This window comes from Lepus europaeus, chromosome 20 (assembly GCF_033115175.1).
Source record: "Lepus europaeus isolate LE1 chromosome 20, mLepTim1.pri, whole genome shotgun sequence".
Taxonomy (NCBI): Eukaryota; Metazoa; Chordata; class Mammalia; order Lagomorpha; family Leporidae; genus Lepus; species Lepus europaeus.
This window is the reverse complement of record NC_084846.1, coordinates 66,148,388-66,164,666: the sequence shown is the minus strand read 5'-3', so window position 1 is coordinate 66,164,666 and position 16,279 is coordinate 66,148,388. Positions and strand designations below refer to the sequence as shown.

Genomic DNA, 16,279 nt, shown 5'->3' with positions numbered 1-16,279 from the left:
AGGTTCTCACACTGAGTCAGGGGAAGAGAAAGAGCCTGTGGGCATATTCCTTCAAAACCACTTCCTCGTGATGATGTAATGCTCTTGAATGGTTTACAAAGTTTTCTTTCAAATGCCTTCTTTCCTTGAGTAAGTAACATCTGAACATTTCACTGTCAAACTAATTAGGGAAGTTTGGATGTGAATTTACTCGTAGTAGTGTAATCTGTATGAACATTTTAAAACAAATACCCAGAGTGGGAGTTAGGAGCAGCAGTGGAGTCACCACTTGGCATACCCGAATCACGTGGCAGAGTGCCACTCCCTGTTTCATCTTCCTGCTAATGTACATCCTGGGAGGCAGAAGACCATGGCTCAGGTACTTGGGTCCTTGTCACACATGTGAGAGACCTAGATGGAGTTTGGACTCCTGGCCTCAGCCTGGCCCAGCCCTGCCTGCTGTGGGCATTTGTGTGTGAACCAGTGTGTGAACCAGTGGGTAGAGCATCTCTCTCTGTGTCACATAAATAAAAATCTTAGAAAATGCACCAGAATGTTAATAATGGTTGTCTCATGCAGTAAGACCATGTGTTAATTTTTTGATACTGTTTCCCCAATGTTCTACAGTGCAATTAATTAATTTCAAAAAGTCTTGACAACAATAAATGTACCATGAAACAACGCAGTAGTGATGTATAGAATGCATTGTTGCTGATCTTGCCAGTATCAGCCCAGTGCTGCCCTCAGGTTCCTTCTCCCCTTCTTAACACCATGGGGTTTGTGTACAGCAGAGAATGGTCCTTTTAAGCCACTCAGCACAGGGCTTTTTCTGCCCCCAGTTTTTCTACTATCATAAGGGCAAGGAGCTTGACCTGTGCTCACTAAGGACAAAGTAGATGCAGTGAAAGCACTGGGCCTCGAGGAGGGTGTGTCACGGCCATCCTTGCACCTGAACCCAGCCTGCCCTTGGCCTCCAGGGTCAACATGACCCAGGGAATTTACCCCAAGGAAATGAGGTTGGCATTCGAATGAGTTATGTGCAGCCCCAGTTTATAGCAGCTCAATCCAGAGTAGCTAAGACGCGGAATCAACCAAGCTGACCCTGAGTTGACAGAATACTACTCAGCCATAAAAAAGAATGGAATGCTCTCTTCTGCAGCAAGATGGATGCACCTAAAGACCATTATGCTTAGGAGAAGAAGCCAGTCCCCAACAGACAAATACCATGTTTCCTCTGATATGTTGTAGTTAATATAGATTACAAAGACATGAGTGAAGCTGACGTGACTTCATTACTGCTTGTAGCCCTTGTCTATATTCCTGTGCAACAGTGGTCTTTCTCCTGTTGAACATTATGGCTACTTTGGTGCATTAAGCTTGCAATTATAAAGTAAATTGAAAACATGTCATTGCAAAAATTAAAGTAAAAAAAGCAGAGGATATTGAGGGAGAGAAGTATGGCTATCTTCTTAGAATTTTATCTATGAAATTGTTCTCTTTATATTAATAATAAAAAACAATTTTTGACTGGTTTTAGCCAAGTTAGGTTTCTGTTATTTGGAAAAAGCATTGTAAGAGATATGGTATCACAAGAAATTAGTAAAATAGAAATAAGGAGAAATTAGCACTTAACAGTTTCATAACTCAGAAATTGGCAATGTTAATATTTTGGCAAAGTTTGTGCTTTCATGTGAATTTTTATTCATGTTATATGTAACATGAGCCAATATTCTTGATATTTTATATTTTCATATTTGTTCACTTAATTGATATAGTTTCAGGGACTACAGTATTGCACGTGCCCCTGCAAAAAGTGCAATAAAAGAGTTAAGCATTTCTGATTATTGTGCACAGCATAGCTGTTAACATCTTCCTTTAAATTCTCTAGTATTTTTGAGTAGTCTTAGAAGTACAATTGATGTATTTGAATATTTCTAGTCCCTGCACTATTTGCCAAATTATTTCCTAAATAATCACACCTGTTTGTAAGCTACCACATATTTTCTCTGATGTGTTTTTAAAATAATTCAGTACATGGGAATAGTTCCCCCTTTAATAATTTCATTTTTTTGAGAGCTAATGTGTGTAAGCATTCCCCATATAATTATGCTGCTGTAGGTTTTTATGCTATTTATTGTGTTTATTGTGTGATGTTAGAAACCCTTCACATAGATTTTCCTATTTAAACTACCCATTCCGGGACTACTAATTATTCTCATTTCATACATGAGGAAAACGAGTCGTTGTCATGAAGTCATGGTAGGTGGGGAGCCTGTGTCAGCTGGGATTGCTTCTGTTGCTCGTTAGCAGAGCCCACTCAGCTGGTGCAGTGGCTTCCCTATGACTTCCTACCCCGTGGCCACGTGTCCTGTTTATTCCAATGTCCCTAGGGCAGCTTAGACACTGTTACGCCTGTAGGCACTTAATTTGTCTTCCTTTCAGATAAAAAGACAAAATGAAAACCTCTACGAGACTTATATGGCAGTGAGTGAGTAGTGTCTCAAGACTATGAGACATTGTAAGGGAAGCTGGAAACTAATGTATTCAGTTTTTAATTTGAATTGGAAGTGAAAGGGAGCAAGATGGGGTCCTGCACTAGTGGTGGGTGTTGGGTGGGCCAGTGACAGTTGTTGACTATGGGTCATTCCTTTAGTCTGCCCTGATACACACCCTTCTCACTAGTAGGCCTTGATGTAATGTCGCCATTCTCTGGCCTGGACAACTGCCAGCCCTTACTCATTACTGCATCCAAGCTGAATTTCAGAATCATGGATGAGGTGTACAAGGGACATTATCCCCAGCGTCCCTATGGTCTAGACAGGTTATGTGCCTCCAACATACCTGATATAAAATGGATAAGAGAGAGCGCACCCTGAGCAGCTAAGAACCCCTGCACAGCAGAGGAGGGGACAGGGACACACCCTCAGCAGCCACCCTGTGGGCACGAGGCAGTGAGGTCTTCCTCGAATTGGCGCAGGTTCCATGGTTTGCACCTCCTCTAACCTGTGTGGTTTTCTTCCTTATCAATTCTATCCCACTTTTCACACGCTGCACTGTAGCTTCAGTTTCACTCTTAGAAATCAGAGACCCAGGATGCTCAACTGGCTGTCATTGGCCAGAGGTGGATTTCTAAGGGACAGTACAGATGCCCTTTGACGTAAATGGAGTTGGGTCCTAATAAATCTCATTGTGAGTGGGAAAATACCATATGCCGAGAGTTATTTTAATGTACGCAGCCTGCTGAAATGAATTGTGAATGATGGGGCTTGTGCAGTGGTAGGGTCATCAGTTCTCTCTCCGGTGAGGATCTGGAATAGCTAGTTGAAGGCACTGGCCATGAGTGCGTGCTGGTGGGTGGGCAGGAAGATACAGAGCTGTGACTGCGCTTGTTCCTTTATGTATTTCTGGGTGACAGAGGAATGCTGTATCTGCCTGCGGCTCATGTGAATCACAGTCGATGTTCATTTCTTCTAACGTGCACATCGCTGCAAATGCCTCTCCCGCTTTCTTTGCTGTGAACTCTGTGGCTTCAGTGTAACTTCTGCCTGTGCTTCAGTTTCGTCGTTTGCCTCAGTTGATTCGTTCCTTGTTGGAAAGCTTGGTAGCTTCGGTGACGGTGAGTTTATGAGTGTCCTGTCATCAATGTGTAAATCTCGCGGCTTCCTGACACTGTCTTGTTACTGACTTTCATCAACCCAGAGTCGCCGTTAAAGACTTTGTATGTGTTTACGTGGCTTCCGAATGCAGTTCACGCATCGCTGTGTGACTTCTTCCCATGCTACAGGGGGAATGTTCTGGGTAGCATTTAGAATAGCAAAGCCTTCCAGGGCTCCCAGAGCCTGATTCGGTGGCTCCAGTAGCTGTGCAGATGTTGGACATCGGCAGTCAGCTTTGAGTGCCACTGCTGCACCTTGGTCCATGGATGGCATGGGTGCAGCCGTGGTCAGCGGCAGACGCAGGGTCTTCCCAGCAGCATGCACATCACCACTGTGCCCCTTGCTGCCCTGGAGCACTGAGACCAGGAGAATCCTGAATGAGATGCCGTTTTGCCTACGTTATCCTCTGTGAAGCACAGCGTTTTAGAAACCATCTTCCTACGGTGCCGACGCCCTGCGGGCTCTCTTGCAGTGGTAAATGGGAGGTGTGAGCTTGCTCACCTTCTCCAGTACTCTGGCGTTCTCCCAGGGGAGGAAGAGGCAGGCATTGGGCAGAGCAGTTTGACTTGCCTCTTGGGACACTCACCTCTCATACTGGAGTCCCCAGTTTGAGTCCTGTTTACAGAGCCGCTGTTAAAACTTCCCGCCAGTGCACATTGTGAGAGGCAGCAAGTGATGGCTCCAGTACTTGGGTTCCTGTCACCCATGTGGGAGACCCAAATGGAGTTCCAGCATCCTGGCTTCAACCTGGTCCAGCCCAAGCTGTTGTAGACACTTGAGGAGTGAACCAGTAGGTGGGAGATCTCTGTTTTCCTGTGTGTCTCTGCCTTTCAAATAAAATAAATAACCAAAAATTATGCTAAAAAGAAAGGCTCTTATCTGAGTCCCTCAACATTTCCACCCCAAGTCAGTGTTACACAGTCTGCACTCCTGCTGAATTTATGTGTACTGACAACAAGCCTGTCTCATCAACACTGAATATTTTTTCTGACAAACATTTCTCCTCCACAGTTACCCTGTGCACTCCTCTGCCAAAAGCTCTGGCACCTTCGGTTGTGGCCCTTGCTGCCTGATCAACAGCCTTCCTGTGAACACTGGGACGCCCCTGGAAGTGTTGGAACCACGCACGGCTTGGGACGCCCCTGGAAGTGTTGGAACCACACCTGACTTGGGACGCCCCTGGAAGTGTTGGAACCACGCACGGCTTGGGACGCCCCTGGAAGTGTTGCCACGCACGACTTGGGACGCCCCTGGAAGTGTTGGAACCACGCACGGCTTGGGACGCCCCTGGAAGTGTTGCCACGCACGGCTTGGGACGCCCCTGGAAGTGTTGCCACGCATGACTTGGGGCGCTCCTGGAAGTGTTGCCACGCACAGCTTGGGACGCCCCTGGAAGTGTTGGAACCACGCACGGCTTGGGACGCCCCTGGAAGTGTTGCCACGCACGGCTTGGGATGCCCCTGGAAGTGTTGGAACCACGCACGGCTTGGGACGCCCCTGGAAGTGTTGCCACGCACGACTTGGGGCGCTCCTGGAAGTGTTGCCACGCACAGCTTGGGATGCCCCTGGAAGTGTTGGAACCACGCACGGCTTGGGACGCCCCTGGAAGTGTTGCCACGCACGACTTGGGACGCCCCTAGAAGTGTTGCCACGCACGGCTTGGGACGCCCCTGGAAGTGTTGCCACGCACGGCTTGGGACGCCCCTGGAAGTGTTGCCACGCACGGCTTGGGGCGCCCCTGGAAGTGTTGCCACGCACGGCTTGGGGCGCCCCTGGAAGTGTTGCCACGCACGGCTTGGGATGCCCCTGGAAGTGTTGGAACCACGCACGGCTTGGGACGCCCCTGGAAGTGTTGGAACCACGCACGGCTTGGGACGCCCCTGGAAGTGTTGGAACCACACCTGACTTGGGACGCCCCTGGAAGTGTTGCCACGCACGGCTTGGGACGCCCCTGGAAGTGTTGGAACCACACCTGACTTGGGACGCCCCTGGAAGTGTTGCCACGCACGGCTTGGGACGCCCCTGGAAGTGTTGGAACCACACCTGACTTGGGATGCCCCTGGAAGTGTTGCCACGCACGACTTTCTGGAAACAGTTGTTTCAGGCTCACAGCACACCCTTCCAGCATATTGAAGACTTCTTGCCGTACCGTAGGTTGTCAGGCTAAGTGGCTTGTGTCTCTGTGTCTGCTCTCCCATCCATGTGACAAGCAATTTCTCGCATGTCATCAGCCAGCCCAGCTCTCTTCTTCATGATGACAATGGATTTAACCAATGCTGACAACTTTCCCGCATCACTTACTTCTTGTCCTTTAAAATGGTTGAGATAATTGGTTGCAAAAGTCCTAAGTCACCTGCAAGAGCCAGTACTGGCTCCTCACGTTCATGCTGGGCGTCTGGAGTTTCTCAAGGGAAATTGCCTCCCTCTTCTCCCAGAGCAGAGGTACACAGATTCTGCTACAGCGCTTTGTAGGTGAGATGGAGCAAAACCGTAAAATGCAGTCTCTAAAAAAGGCTTTTGATGCAGCACACTGGGCAGTGTCGGCTGTTGGTGCACACAGCTGTGGGACGGACTGGGAGCTACGGCTCACAGCCACTGCCTGCATCGTAGGAGAGGACTGGGTGGCGCGTCACCAACAGGGAAGGGACCCGAATTCCATACTCCAGGTACAGTTTCTAGGAAGTGCACATCACTTTCCCACTCACAAAGTCAGAAACCATTCTAAGTGTCACCATAAGAAGTTAGGGACCGTCTGTTGCATTCTGTCTTGCCATGTTGTACTGTGTTGAGTCACCGCAGTCAAACTTGGAGACAGAAGATGCGGAGGGGCCTCCAGGGCCTCAGCTCTGCTCACCCTCCTCTGCTCTGCCCCTAGTCGTCTACATGTGGCTGAGGACGGGCTGGCTTCCTTCCCTATTACAGATTTCTTCTCAGAATCTTTCAATGCAAAGAGGCACGAGGCTTACAGGGCTGTTCTCGATTTCAGAGTGACATTTACTTCAATTGGGAGCGGTGCTTCTACTCTGCTCCTTAGCAGCCTGAAAGACCCTCAGCTGGGAGGAGGCTCTGAGTCCTTTTCCTGCTGTTGTAACAGAGCCCGTAAGGCAGGTGGCTTGTAAAGAACATTTGCCTGGGCTCCTGGTTCTGGCATCCAGGAAGTCTAAGACCTCAGCTTTTAGACTAATGAGGGCCTCATGCTGCCTCCAAACACAGCAGGGCAAAAGGGGGAGTGAGCCCGGGAAGAGAGAGAAGGCAGGAGGGGTGGGCTTGCTTTGAAGCAACCCACTCGTGAATACTCACTTCCACGAGGACCCCCCCCCCCCCAGAAAGGCATGAGTCCCTCGAAACGACCCAAGCACCTCTTAGGGGTCCTCTCTCAACACTGCCACAATGGCAGTCACACTTCAGCATGAGTTTCAGAAGAGACAGACTATCTTCAGGTCATAGCAGGTTCACAGCAAGATGGCTCTCCACCGTCCGAGGCTACTGCGCAAGCTGCTGCCCACTTGTGCAATGTGACCCAGGGATGCAGCCTGCTAGCAGTGGTGTAGCAGACAGAAGGTTGTACCGGCTCCTGGGGTGGGTCACCGGGCAGACCTTCGGGGTGCTGATGAAAGACTTGCTGGCCTCTTCCTGTGAATAGTCTCCTTTCAGGAAACACCTATTGGATCGGCACTGGTTCTGGTGTTGGCCAGCGAGTGGCCATGTGACCTAAGCTGCATCAGAAGTGGGCGCTGTCATCCTGTGGGTGTGCTGAGCAGGAGATGGGTGTGATGAGACGGAGCATGGGCAGGCCCCGAAGGGAGTTGAGTTGCACAAGGAAGTGGGTCGACTTCCACGGCTCCTGCGCCCCACTTGAGCCTGCACCCAGGACCTCATGGGAGGTTCCCCGTGACATCTGAGCTGTCCGACAACACGTGAAAACCGGGCCTAATTATGTAAAGTCAGCACCATGTGAAATTAAAGTAATATGAAGCATTTTTTTCTGGCAGATATGAGGTAAAAACAAAGACATATATATATATATATATATATTAAATTGAAACACATAAGAAGGGTAGGATATGAAAAAGTGATCTGCAAATTATTCACTTAGACTCTGAAATTTTTTAATTACAATATTCTCATTTTTTCAGTGGGTCAGATAACAGACATTTCTACATGGACCCTGTGCTTTGTAGATACTGTCTCCTCTGGTCTGTGCATTGAATCCACTCAGGGGCCGGTGGTCCTTTCCCTGTTCTGCTGATGCGCAGGCTGAGGTGCAGAGAGGTGGGAGACGTGTACCTGATGAACACAGCAGGGCCTTCACCACGCAGTTAACGCTGAGATGGCAGATGGTCACTGAGGGTGTTTGTGATGTGGGAGGGACCTTCTGGCCTTGGTTTTAGGAGACCGTGGCCCCGGGTTTGGAGTCAGGCTCAGGGCGGGGGGGGACAACCTGCATTCACCTCTCAAGGCCTGCCTCGTCTTCTGGGGCCCAGACCCAGTCCGCCAACCAGCTGTCCCCTCCCTGTCTCCTGAGAGCATCTCGAACCCTGCTCTGTGATCAGTGCCTGCTCTTTTACCCCAACTGGAGCTCCTTGTGCAGTGTTCGGCGCTGAACATCAAGTTCTCCCTCTGTCAGAAAAGGAAACACTGGTGATTCATTGATCATGTTACCCATGGGAGATAAAACTGAGGTCTGATCCACGCACCTGTTAGGACGCAGGACATGGATCGACACTGGAAAACTGACTTCCATCCTGACTGTCCTCAATCCATAGGAAACTGCGACTCACACATGCAGCAAACACAGTCTTTTAGAACACTCTCTGTTGAGAGCGAGCACCATGGTTTCATAGCATTTGTTCTTTGTAATGCGTTACACATACACGGTAAGTGTGCTATTTACAATACTTTGCTTTTGAATTTTGAAATACTGGATGTAAGGAGCATTTAAAATTCCTTCAAAAATAAACCCAGATGGTAACTAGCACATGATGTCATTGTACACACGTGTCTATGCATACACTGGTGTTCACAGCTATGTGCAAGTGGTCACAGACTTTCTGTAAATTTACATGGGGAAATTAGCATGGCAGAGTCTCCCTCTACCCCAGACACCATTTACTGCTGAGGGCAACGTCCTTAGACGTCTGAGCTTCTACCCCGTGGTGCATTGGTGCGTTTGTCTTTGTTTTATTCAGATCCTGCCTATGTTTCTGTGTACGTTGTAGGTCTCAGTGAGTACAGTTAATCATTTGTACAGATGCATGCATGTGTAGAAAGAAAAGCTACCAGCTATAAAAATGAAAGAATTCTGAAAATACACTTGAAGGAAAATTACCTCACCCAAAGCCTTTTATTATTTTCTTTCAAAAGGGTGTTTTTATGTAATAAAGTTTTCGAGTTTCAAGTCATTCTTCTCAAAGTTTTAAAGGTTTCTTTTCTTTTTTCTTTTCTTTCTTTCTTCTTTTTTTTTTTTGACAGGCAGAATTAGACAGTGAGAGAGACAGAGAGAAAGGTCTTCCTTTTTCTGTTGGTTCACCCCCAAGTGGCCACTATGGCCGGTGCGTTGCAGCTGCCGCACTGCACCGATCCGAAGCCAGGAGCCAGGTGCTTCCTCCTGGTCTCCTATGCGGGTGCAGGGCCCAAGGACCTGGGCCGTCCTCCACTGCACTCCCGGGCCATAGCAGAGAGCTGGACTGGAAGAGGGGCCCGGGACAGAATCCGGCGCCCCGACTGGGACTAGAACCTGGGGTGCCAGTGCCACAGGCAGAGGATTAGCCTAGTGAGCCGTGGCACCGGCAGTTTTAAAGGTTTCTCACACAACTCTGTATTTTCTAAATTTCAACCATTCCATGCTCTAATTAGCCAGTCCCTTTACTGTCTCTTGCGATAGTTCACTTGTCTTTCTGTAGATGTGCCCTTACTGTACTAAAACATTAATTTCTTGACTTAATTAGAAGGCACGTTTTGATTCTCAGTTCAGCATTGGTTGAGAGAAACAGAGCAGGGAGAGGGAGAGAGAGGGAGAATGGAAGGTGAGGGAGAGGAGGAGGGAGGGAAGAAGAGAAGAAGGGAGGGAGGGAGGGAGAGAGAGAGAGAAAGAGGAGAAATCTACTATTTGCTGGTTCATTCCCTAAATGCCTGAAACAGCCAGTACTGGGCCAGAATGAATCTGGGAGCCAGGACCTCCATCTGGTCTCCCATGTGGGTGGCAGAGACCCAAGTCCTTGAGGCAATCATCTGCTGCCTGTTACCTCCCAGAGTGTGCATCAGCAGGAATCTAGATGAGAAGTAGAGGCGGGGCTCCATCCCAGGCACTCCGATGTGGGACGTTGGGGTCCCGACAGGTGGTTTACCCAGAATGTCTGCCCTTGTGTTGTTTTCAGCGTATCTGTATATGTCTTAAGGTATCAATTGGCCATAATTGGCAACCTACTAAAAAAGGTATTTGGGAAATAACATTTTTGTATCAAGCTCCTTTATTGTAATGATGCATATTTTTAAATGGAAATGTTTTCCTCAGAGAAAATACAAGGTTTACTGCTTGAGACCAGTGTCGATCCAGGGAAGGTCTGTGGATTTTCCAGGTGACACCATGTTCATTCTCTCCATAAGCAAACAAAGACCCAGTTTTCTGACGTTCTCACAGCATGCAGAGACCACTGTGGTTATTTCAGATCTGACTGCCCATTCTTGTGGGGATTGCACTAGCGAGGGAAACAGGCTGTGGACGACATGGGCGGGGTCTGACAGCATCCTGTGCAGGTGAGAGAAGATGTCCACTCTATGAGGCAGATAATGGCCTACCCACCCGCGGGCTAGTGCTATCTGTTGGCAAAATGACAACTTTATGTAACCTTGTCTCAACAAAATGTACCCTCGTATGACGGAGGAATGGCCAATGTTTCAGTCTTTTATACTGACAGTTAAGTCGTGGAAAGCTGATCACACCTGAACAGTTAGCTAATAATTTCCCTGAGTGCATTCATGCAGTCTGTGTGCATATGGTCCATTTGACTCCAACTCTCTTTACAAACGAGATGAAAATTAGCTAGGGCATATGCAAATGTGTGATGGTTCAGAGTTAGTGGCGGCATTAGGCTGGGTAGTCTTTGGGGTTGAGCTTTGGGGTTCAGCAGTGACAGATGTGTCCGTGTTCCCTTGAAGATTATGCAGTCTTTAAGCACTGACTGCCTCTGCTGTGTTTTCACCATCTGCTGTGTTCTCTGCGTGCGTTTCCGGAGCCCATTCCCACCCCAATCGGCTGAACGCTGGTCAGGCTCTCAACACAGGACGTTGCAACCTCACGTTCCTGTCATGCAGAGACCAAGGGCATGAAGGCAAGAAGCCACACCTTAGTGCTTCCTGTCATCCAATTACTCCATACTTAATAGCTGATCAATACACAATTTAGGAGTAACAATGTATGCAGAGTATTTTAAGGGCTTCAAATGTTTATAATTTTCCCATTTCACTTCATGTCTACACCTACAGACACTTCTTTCCTCAGTGCCCTAAGTGCTGATGGGATCAGCCACGGTGCCGCTATCCTGTAACATGCATGGATCAGAGCGTCAGAGCTTCCGGTAGCTTCTTTTGTTCCCTGTCCAAATGAACGGAAAACAAAGTCTGGAACCCTGTGTAACTACAAGCAAGTGGAGGAGTGCACTTGGCCTTCGTGTGTGTGTATTTTAACTTAGGTGGACAGGATGTTGGTCGCTCTGCTCTTGAAGAACGGCTGGCACAGGGCAGTCGCTGGGGATCTGACTGTGCACTGTAGGGAGAGTAGATGGCTCATTCCTAAGGGAAATGCGAGAAGCTCAACTGGCAGCCGAGGTTTCTGTACCACACTTGGACTTGAAGTGCAAGCGCATCCAGAGTTCAGTTTCCCTGAACTTGGCTCCGAACCTTCCCTGCTTCACTGCGTGCTTCCTGGAGTGGGAACGGAGACTTTCCAGCCAACTGCGTTCCTCAGTTCAAGGAATGAATTCAAGTCAATTCTAGAACAGAGTGATGTAATAAGAAGACGTATGTGTGCATTTAGCTGTGGTCCACAATGGAGGAACTTGGGAAGCAGTAAGAACAATGTGTTAATCATCTTTAGCCTTGCATCTTCCAAATGACCGAGAAAGAAACGGAAACGTGGAATGTTACTATGAGAAAGAAAGCAACTTCTGTATAAAGACCCGATCCCCTGAGGATAGACTTTAGGTGTGTGTCTGTTACGACATGGAATTTGCACAGGGCTGCAGTGGAAGGCACCCCGTGCGTGACCCCTGGCTGGATGCACTGCTCCGTGTGGGGGTGAAGGTGGCCCGGCCGTCATGGACGCCCGCCTCGCTGGGCTCAGAACTGACAGACACGCAGGCACACGGCGAGGACGGTTGACCACACAGCGTTTTTAATCTGTACCTCTAGAAAACATTTATATACGCTCTCTAATCGAGGGATTATAGAAATACATTTAATATATAATAGTGCACGTTCGGGTACTTACTGTGAAAATAGCACATTTATTTAGAGAGGGATTTTATGCCCAAGGTCCTTGATGGTGTGTGAAATACATCCATTTCCTTCTCTTGCGGTATTCGTTACCAAGAAAAGCAAAAGCACCAACCAGTCTCTGCGATTCTCGTCGGAATGTCCTCCTCCCCAGATTGGCATCTCCCAGAGTCATCCGGGATGGTCACAGCGGTGAATGCTCTGGGAAACGCGAGTGTTCGGCTCCCAGAGCCGTGCAGCGTGTCCTGCTCTGAGAGGCGCTACATCTGCCTGCACTCGTGCCTCGTGCACATGGCCTGCCGCTCGATCCTCCACGTGCCTTCCTCGTAGGTGCAGTGGCAGATGGTGCACTCGTCAGTCTTCACTTCTCTGCCAGCTGGGATGACAGCAGTTTCGGCAAAGCAGTTTGGGCCTGAAAAGCGGAAGATGTGCGTTAGTACGGGCGGGGGCATAAACACATAATGCACGTAATTAGACAGTCAGCGTCTCAGCACGTTCCACTCACTCTCTTTCAGGAGGGACAATGGAAAATTATAAAATAAAGTGCTCTGAAATGAAATCAATGCGTTTAAATTTTTATGACAACACTGCTATTTTTCATTAACAGGCTCTTCCGTTGCTGGGGCCTTATACATAGGTCAGGTTGGCATCATTTGATTTAATTAATTCTAAGTAACCATAGAGAAAGCACGATTAACTGAAACCTTCATGGAACCATTCTTGTTCTTTATGATAAAGCTTCAACACACAAACTGCTTGAAGGCACACAAGCCACTGTAACCCCCACTCCTCTTGGAGCAGGTTTTCAAGTTTCAACACACTTGCAGTCTGTGAAATGCTGGCTCAGGGTCTGGCCCAGAACTTCTGACTCCCAGGCACAGGATGCCGCCTGCACATTTGCTTTGCTCCATTCCCAGGTGAAGGGCACCATGGCCAGGGGACCACCCGTGGAGAGGCACCACTGAGCACGTGCAGGGAGGGGTCTGTCCATCTCCCGGGAGACCACAGTCCTCTGCAGCGCCCAGTCAGCAGCACCAACTGGTCAACTAAGGCTGTCACATGTGCCCTTCCCTCTGCGTATGAGCTCAACGATGTGACGCAAGGAGTATCAGAAAGATGTCCAACGTGAGATGAGACAAATGGCTTCTTAGTCAATAGCTTTTTTGTTGAGGTTCATACACCTAATTCCAATACGAACAATTGCTTTGTTTCCAAATCTCCATCTAAATTTCAAATATCAAAAAAGAACCACAATGAAATTCAAACATCGGTAATTACTGCAGTCTAAATAAAGGCTTTGAACTTTGAACTTCATCTGTTTGCCAAAATTCTCACTTTCCTTCTTTCTTTGTTTCTAAGCCTTTTATAATGTGCTCAAACAAGCCAAATACGTTTAATTATAATGTGCGAAGTCATCCAAGAGATGGACCAGTTTCATATGCAATATTTTAAGAAGAAATTAATCTACAGAACTTCCAGCTGAAAACTAGCCTTCCCATACGTCCAAGTGGAGTAACTGATGCTTCTCTGGGGTTGTTTTCAGGCCAGTCCATGGGCAAAGGGCCCAGGCCTGAATGTCGTGATCAGGAAGTGCCCTGCTTCTCCCAGACCACGCTGTCTTCTTGCCCGCCCAGCATTCAGCTCTTCTCCCTCTCACCTCCAGGTTTAATAATCTCACTTCGGAACGACTCCCAGATCACAGTTTCATCTTGCTTGGCAGAGTTTAATTTGGGGGACACGATCTGCTTCTTTTAAGTCATCCCAACATTTGTCAGTGTGCTTTGTACACAGAAGGTGCAACATAATTGCCTAGAAAGCCTGTATCGGTATAATCAGGTACTTAGAAGTCTTGTCTCTAGGTAAACATACATGAACTATCTGGTTCTGCTCTGGGGTAGTTACGTGATCTTGGACTAACTCCTTGTTCTCGCCCTAGTGACCGCCCCCACGGAATGAGAGTAGTACTGCCTCCCATGCACGGTGCTGGGACCGGAACCTCCTGTGCCCCGCACTTGTGTTCTGAACGCAGCACAAGTCCTAGCCTGAATCCACCTTCCGTGTCACTGCAACAGTCAGTTCACTGAGTTTCTTCCAGGTTATTCGTTTACATCTTCACTCTTTATATTGCTGTAGGATTTTGGATCTTAACTTTTCAATGTTTTGCAACCTCTTAAAGTCATTATTGTTTTTGATTTTCAAATAGTCTGACATTTGCCTAGTGAGAACCTGAGCGTCCAGGCAGCTGTGGGCCATTTTAATGCACTACTGTAATCTCTTACAGTTTCTCTCATTTCTGAACCAAGAACATAACTTCAGCTCATCTTGTCCATGTCTGGAGTTGGCCAGTTCTCCAAGGGCCCTGATCCCTTTTGATGGAGAATGCACTGAGACCTGAGACCTGGGTTTTGCATGTGCCCACTCTTCTAGATTGGCACAGTGCCTAGGCCCTCTTAGGCACAGATGGGAACACACACACAGATTACAAGTTCATAATCATTAGAATTCAACATTTTTCTTAGATTTTATATATGTATATCTTTCACCTATAATGTAACCTATTTCTTTATTTGAAAGGTAGAGTTACAGAGAGAGGGAGAGAGAGAACTTTCCATCTGCTGGTTCACTCCCCAAATGGCCATAATGGCCAGGACTGTACCAGGCTGAAACCAGGAGCCAGGATCATCTTCCAGGTCTCCCACATGGGTGCAGGGGCCCAAGCACTTGGGCCATCCTCTGCTGCTTTCCCAGGTACACTAGCAGGGAGCTGGATGGAAAGTGGAGCAGCAGGGACTGGAACCAGTGCCCATATGGGATGTTGATCCTGCAGGCCACAGCTTAACCCACCATGCCACAGTACTGGCCACTAATGAAACCCTTTAAATTCAACATATTTTCTTGCTTTGTTCTATTTTTTCTTCTTAGATTTTACTGTTTTTGTGCTATCTTCAAAAAGTTCATAGAAAACATCTGTGAGAAACTACACGTAGATTTCAATTTTTTGCACTAAAACAAACCTTTACTAATTATAACTCATCTCAGCAGGATCTAGTTTGAGGCACTACAAAGGATAAGGTACCACTTTGAAAAGGGCCCCTTATCAGGGGGACATGATATACAATGAATGCAAGAACACATGTCAAATTAATGATGAGGCACGGTAGAGGAAGTGGGATGACGGACTCTTTATGAAAAGTTTATGGGGACAGTGCCCCAGATAAGTGAACAGTCTGCATATAAACAAACACTGTAAGAAGGGAAAAGACACGTCGGAAATTAAGCCTGCAGGGAAGACCATCCACATCAATTTTCCCGGAAAATATAATCAATCTTATCCATGTCCTAATTGAAGAGGATCAGCCAATGGCAGCGGCAGCAACAGCCAACACCCCAGACACCACACCTGCAAAGCAGAGCGAATTCAGTGCTGCACGGGTCAGGGGCAGCCAGGAGCAGGGCCGTCAGTGCAGACTTAGGCGGGGTTAAGGTCCTGAAGCATTTCTTCCAAGAGCCGGACCAGAAAATGGGACAGGCTTTACTGGTGCCATTATGAAGACAAAACACAACAACAATGGCTACCAAGGGTGAGGGGGTCATCTGATGCTCGGACATTCTTCTCCTTGACTTCCTGGAGTGACAGCATCTGATGCTTAGGTGAGTGCGTTGAGAACATCGGGCAGAGCCTCAGTCCAGCAAGCCCTGGAAGCCCCCAGAGTCCTGCACCAGCACAAGTCCTGCTCTTCCTTGCACACAAGCGCAGTTGTGCAGGGTCGCGTGGTACATCCTCAGGCAGCCACCTCGCTGCCCTGACGAGGCCCATCCTGAATGCCTCTGGTTCCCTCACCTTAGACACGCTAAGGTGGGCAGCCCCTTTCCTTCCTTAGCGGTATAAAGACTGCCTGGGCTCTCTTGGGGCCCTCCGCCCGTAGGGGTGGACTAACAGAAGATCTCCAGTGTAGTGGAGCTTATGTTGAGAAGTGAAGTTCACACTTTTTATTTTTTGTTCCATTCTCACCTGGACGGATGTAGGCCCACTAGTAGAACTCATTTTTTTTCACACTAGGACCCTTGTTTGTTGAAATGAGCTCATTTACCTGTTTTCTAACCTACACTTACAAAAAGTAGCTTCAAGGTCACAACACGAATGTAATTTC

The 16,279-nt window shown here is 48.0% G+C and overlaps 1 protein-coding gene across 1 annotated transcript in view; it reads right to left on the bottom strand.

Annotated features, from left to right (window-relative positions):
• Positions 1-12,388: 12,388 nt before the first annotated feature.
• The window catches only part of VWC2 (von Willebrand factor C domain containing 2), a 99,589-nt gene continuing 95,698 nt past the window's right edge, over positions 12,389-16,279 (bottom strand). The window contains exon 3 of the mRNA XM_062179216.1: positions 12,389-12,540. Within this exon, the coding sequence (XP_062035200.1) occupies positions 12,389-12,540 (152 nt within the window). The remainder of the gene's footprint in view (positions 12,541-16,279) is intronic.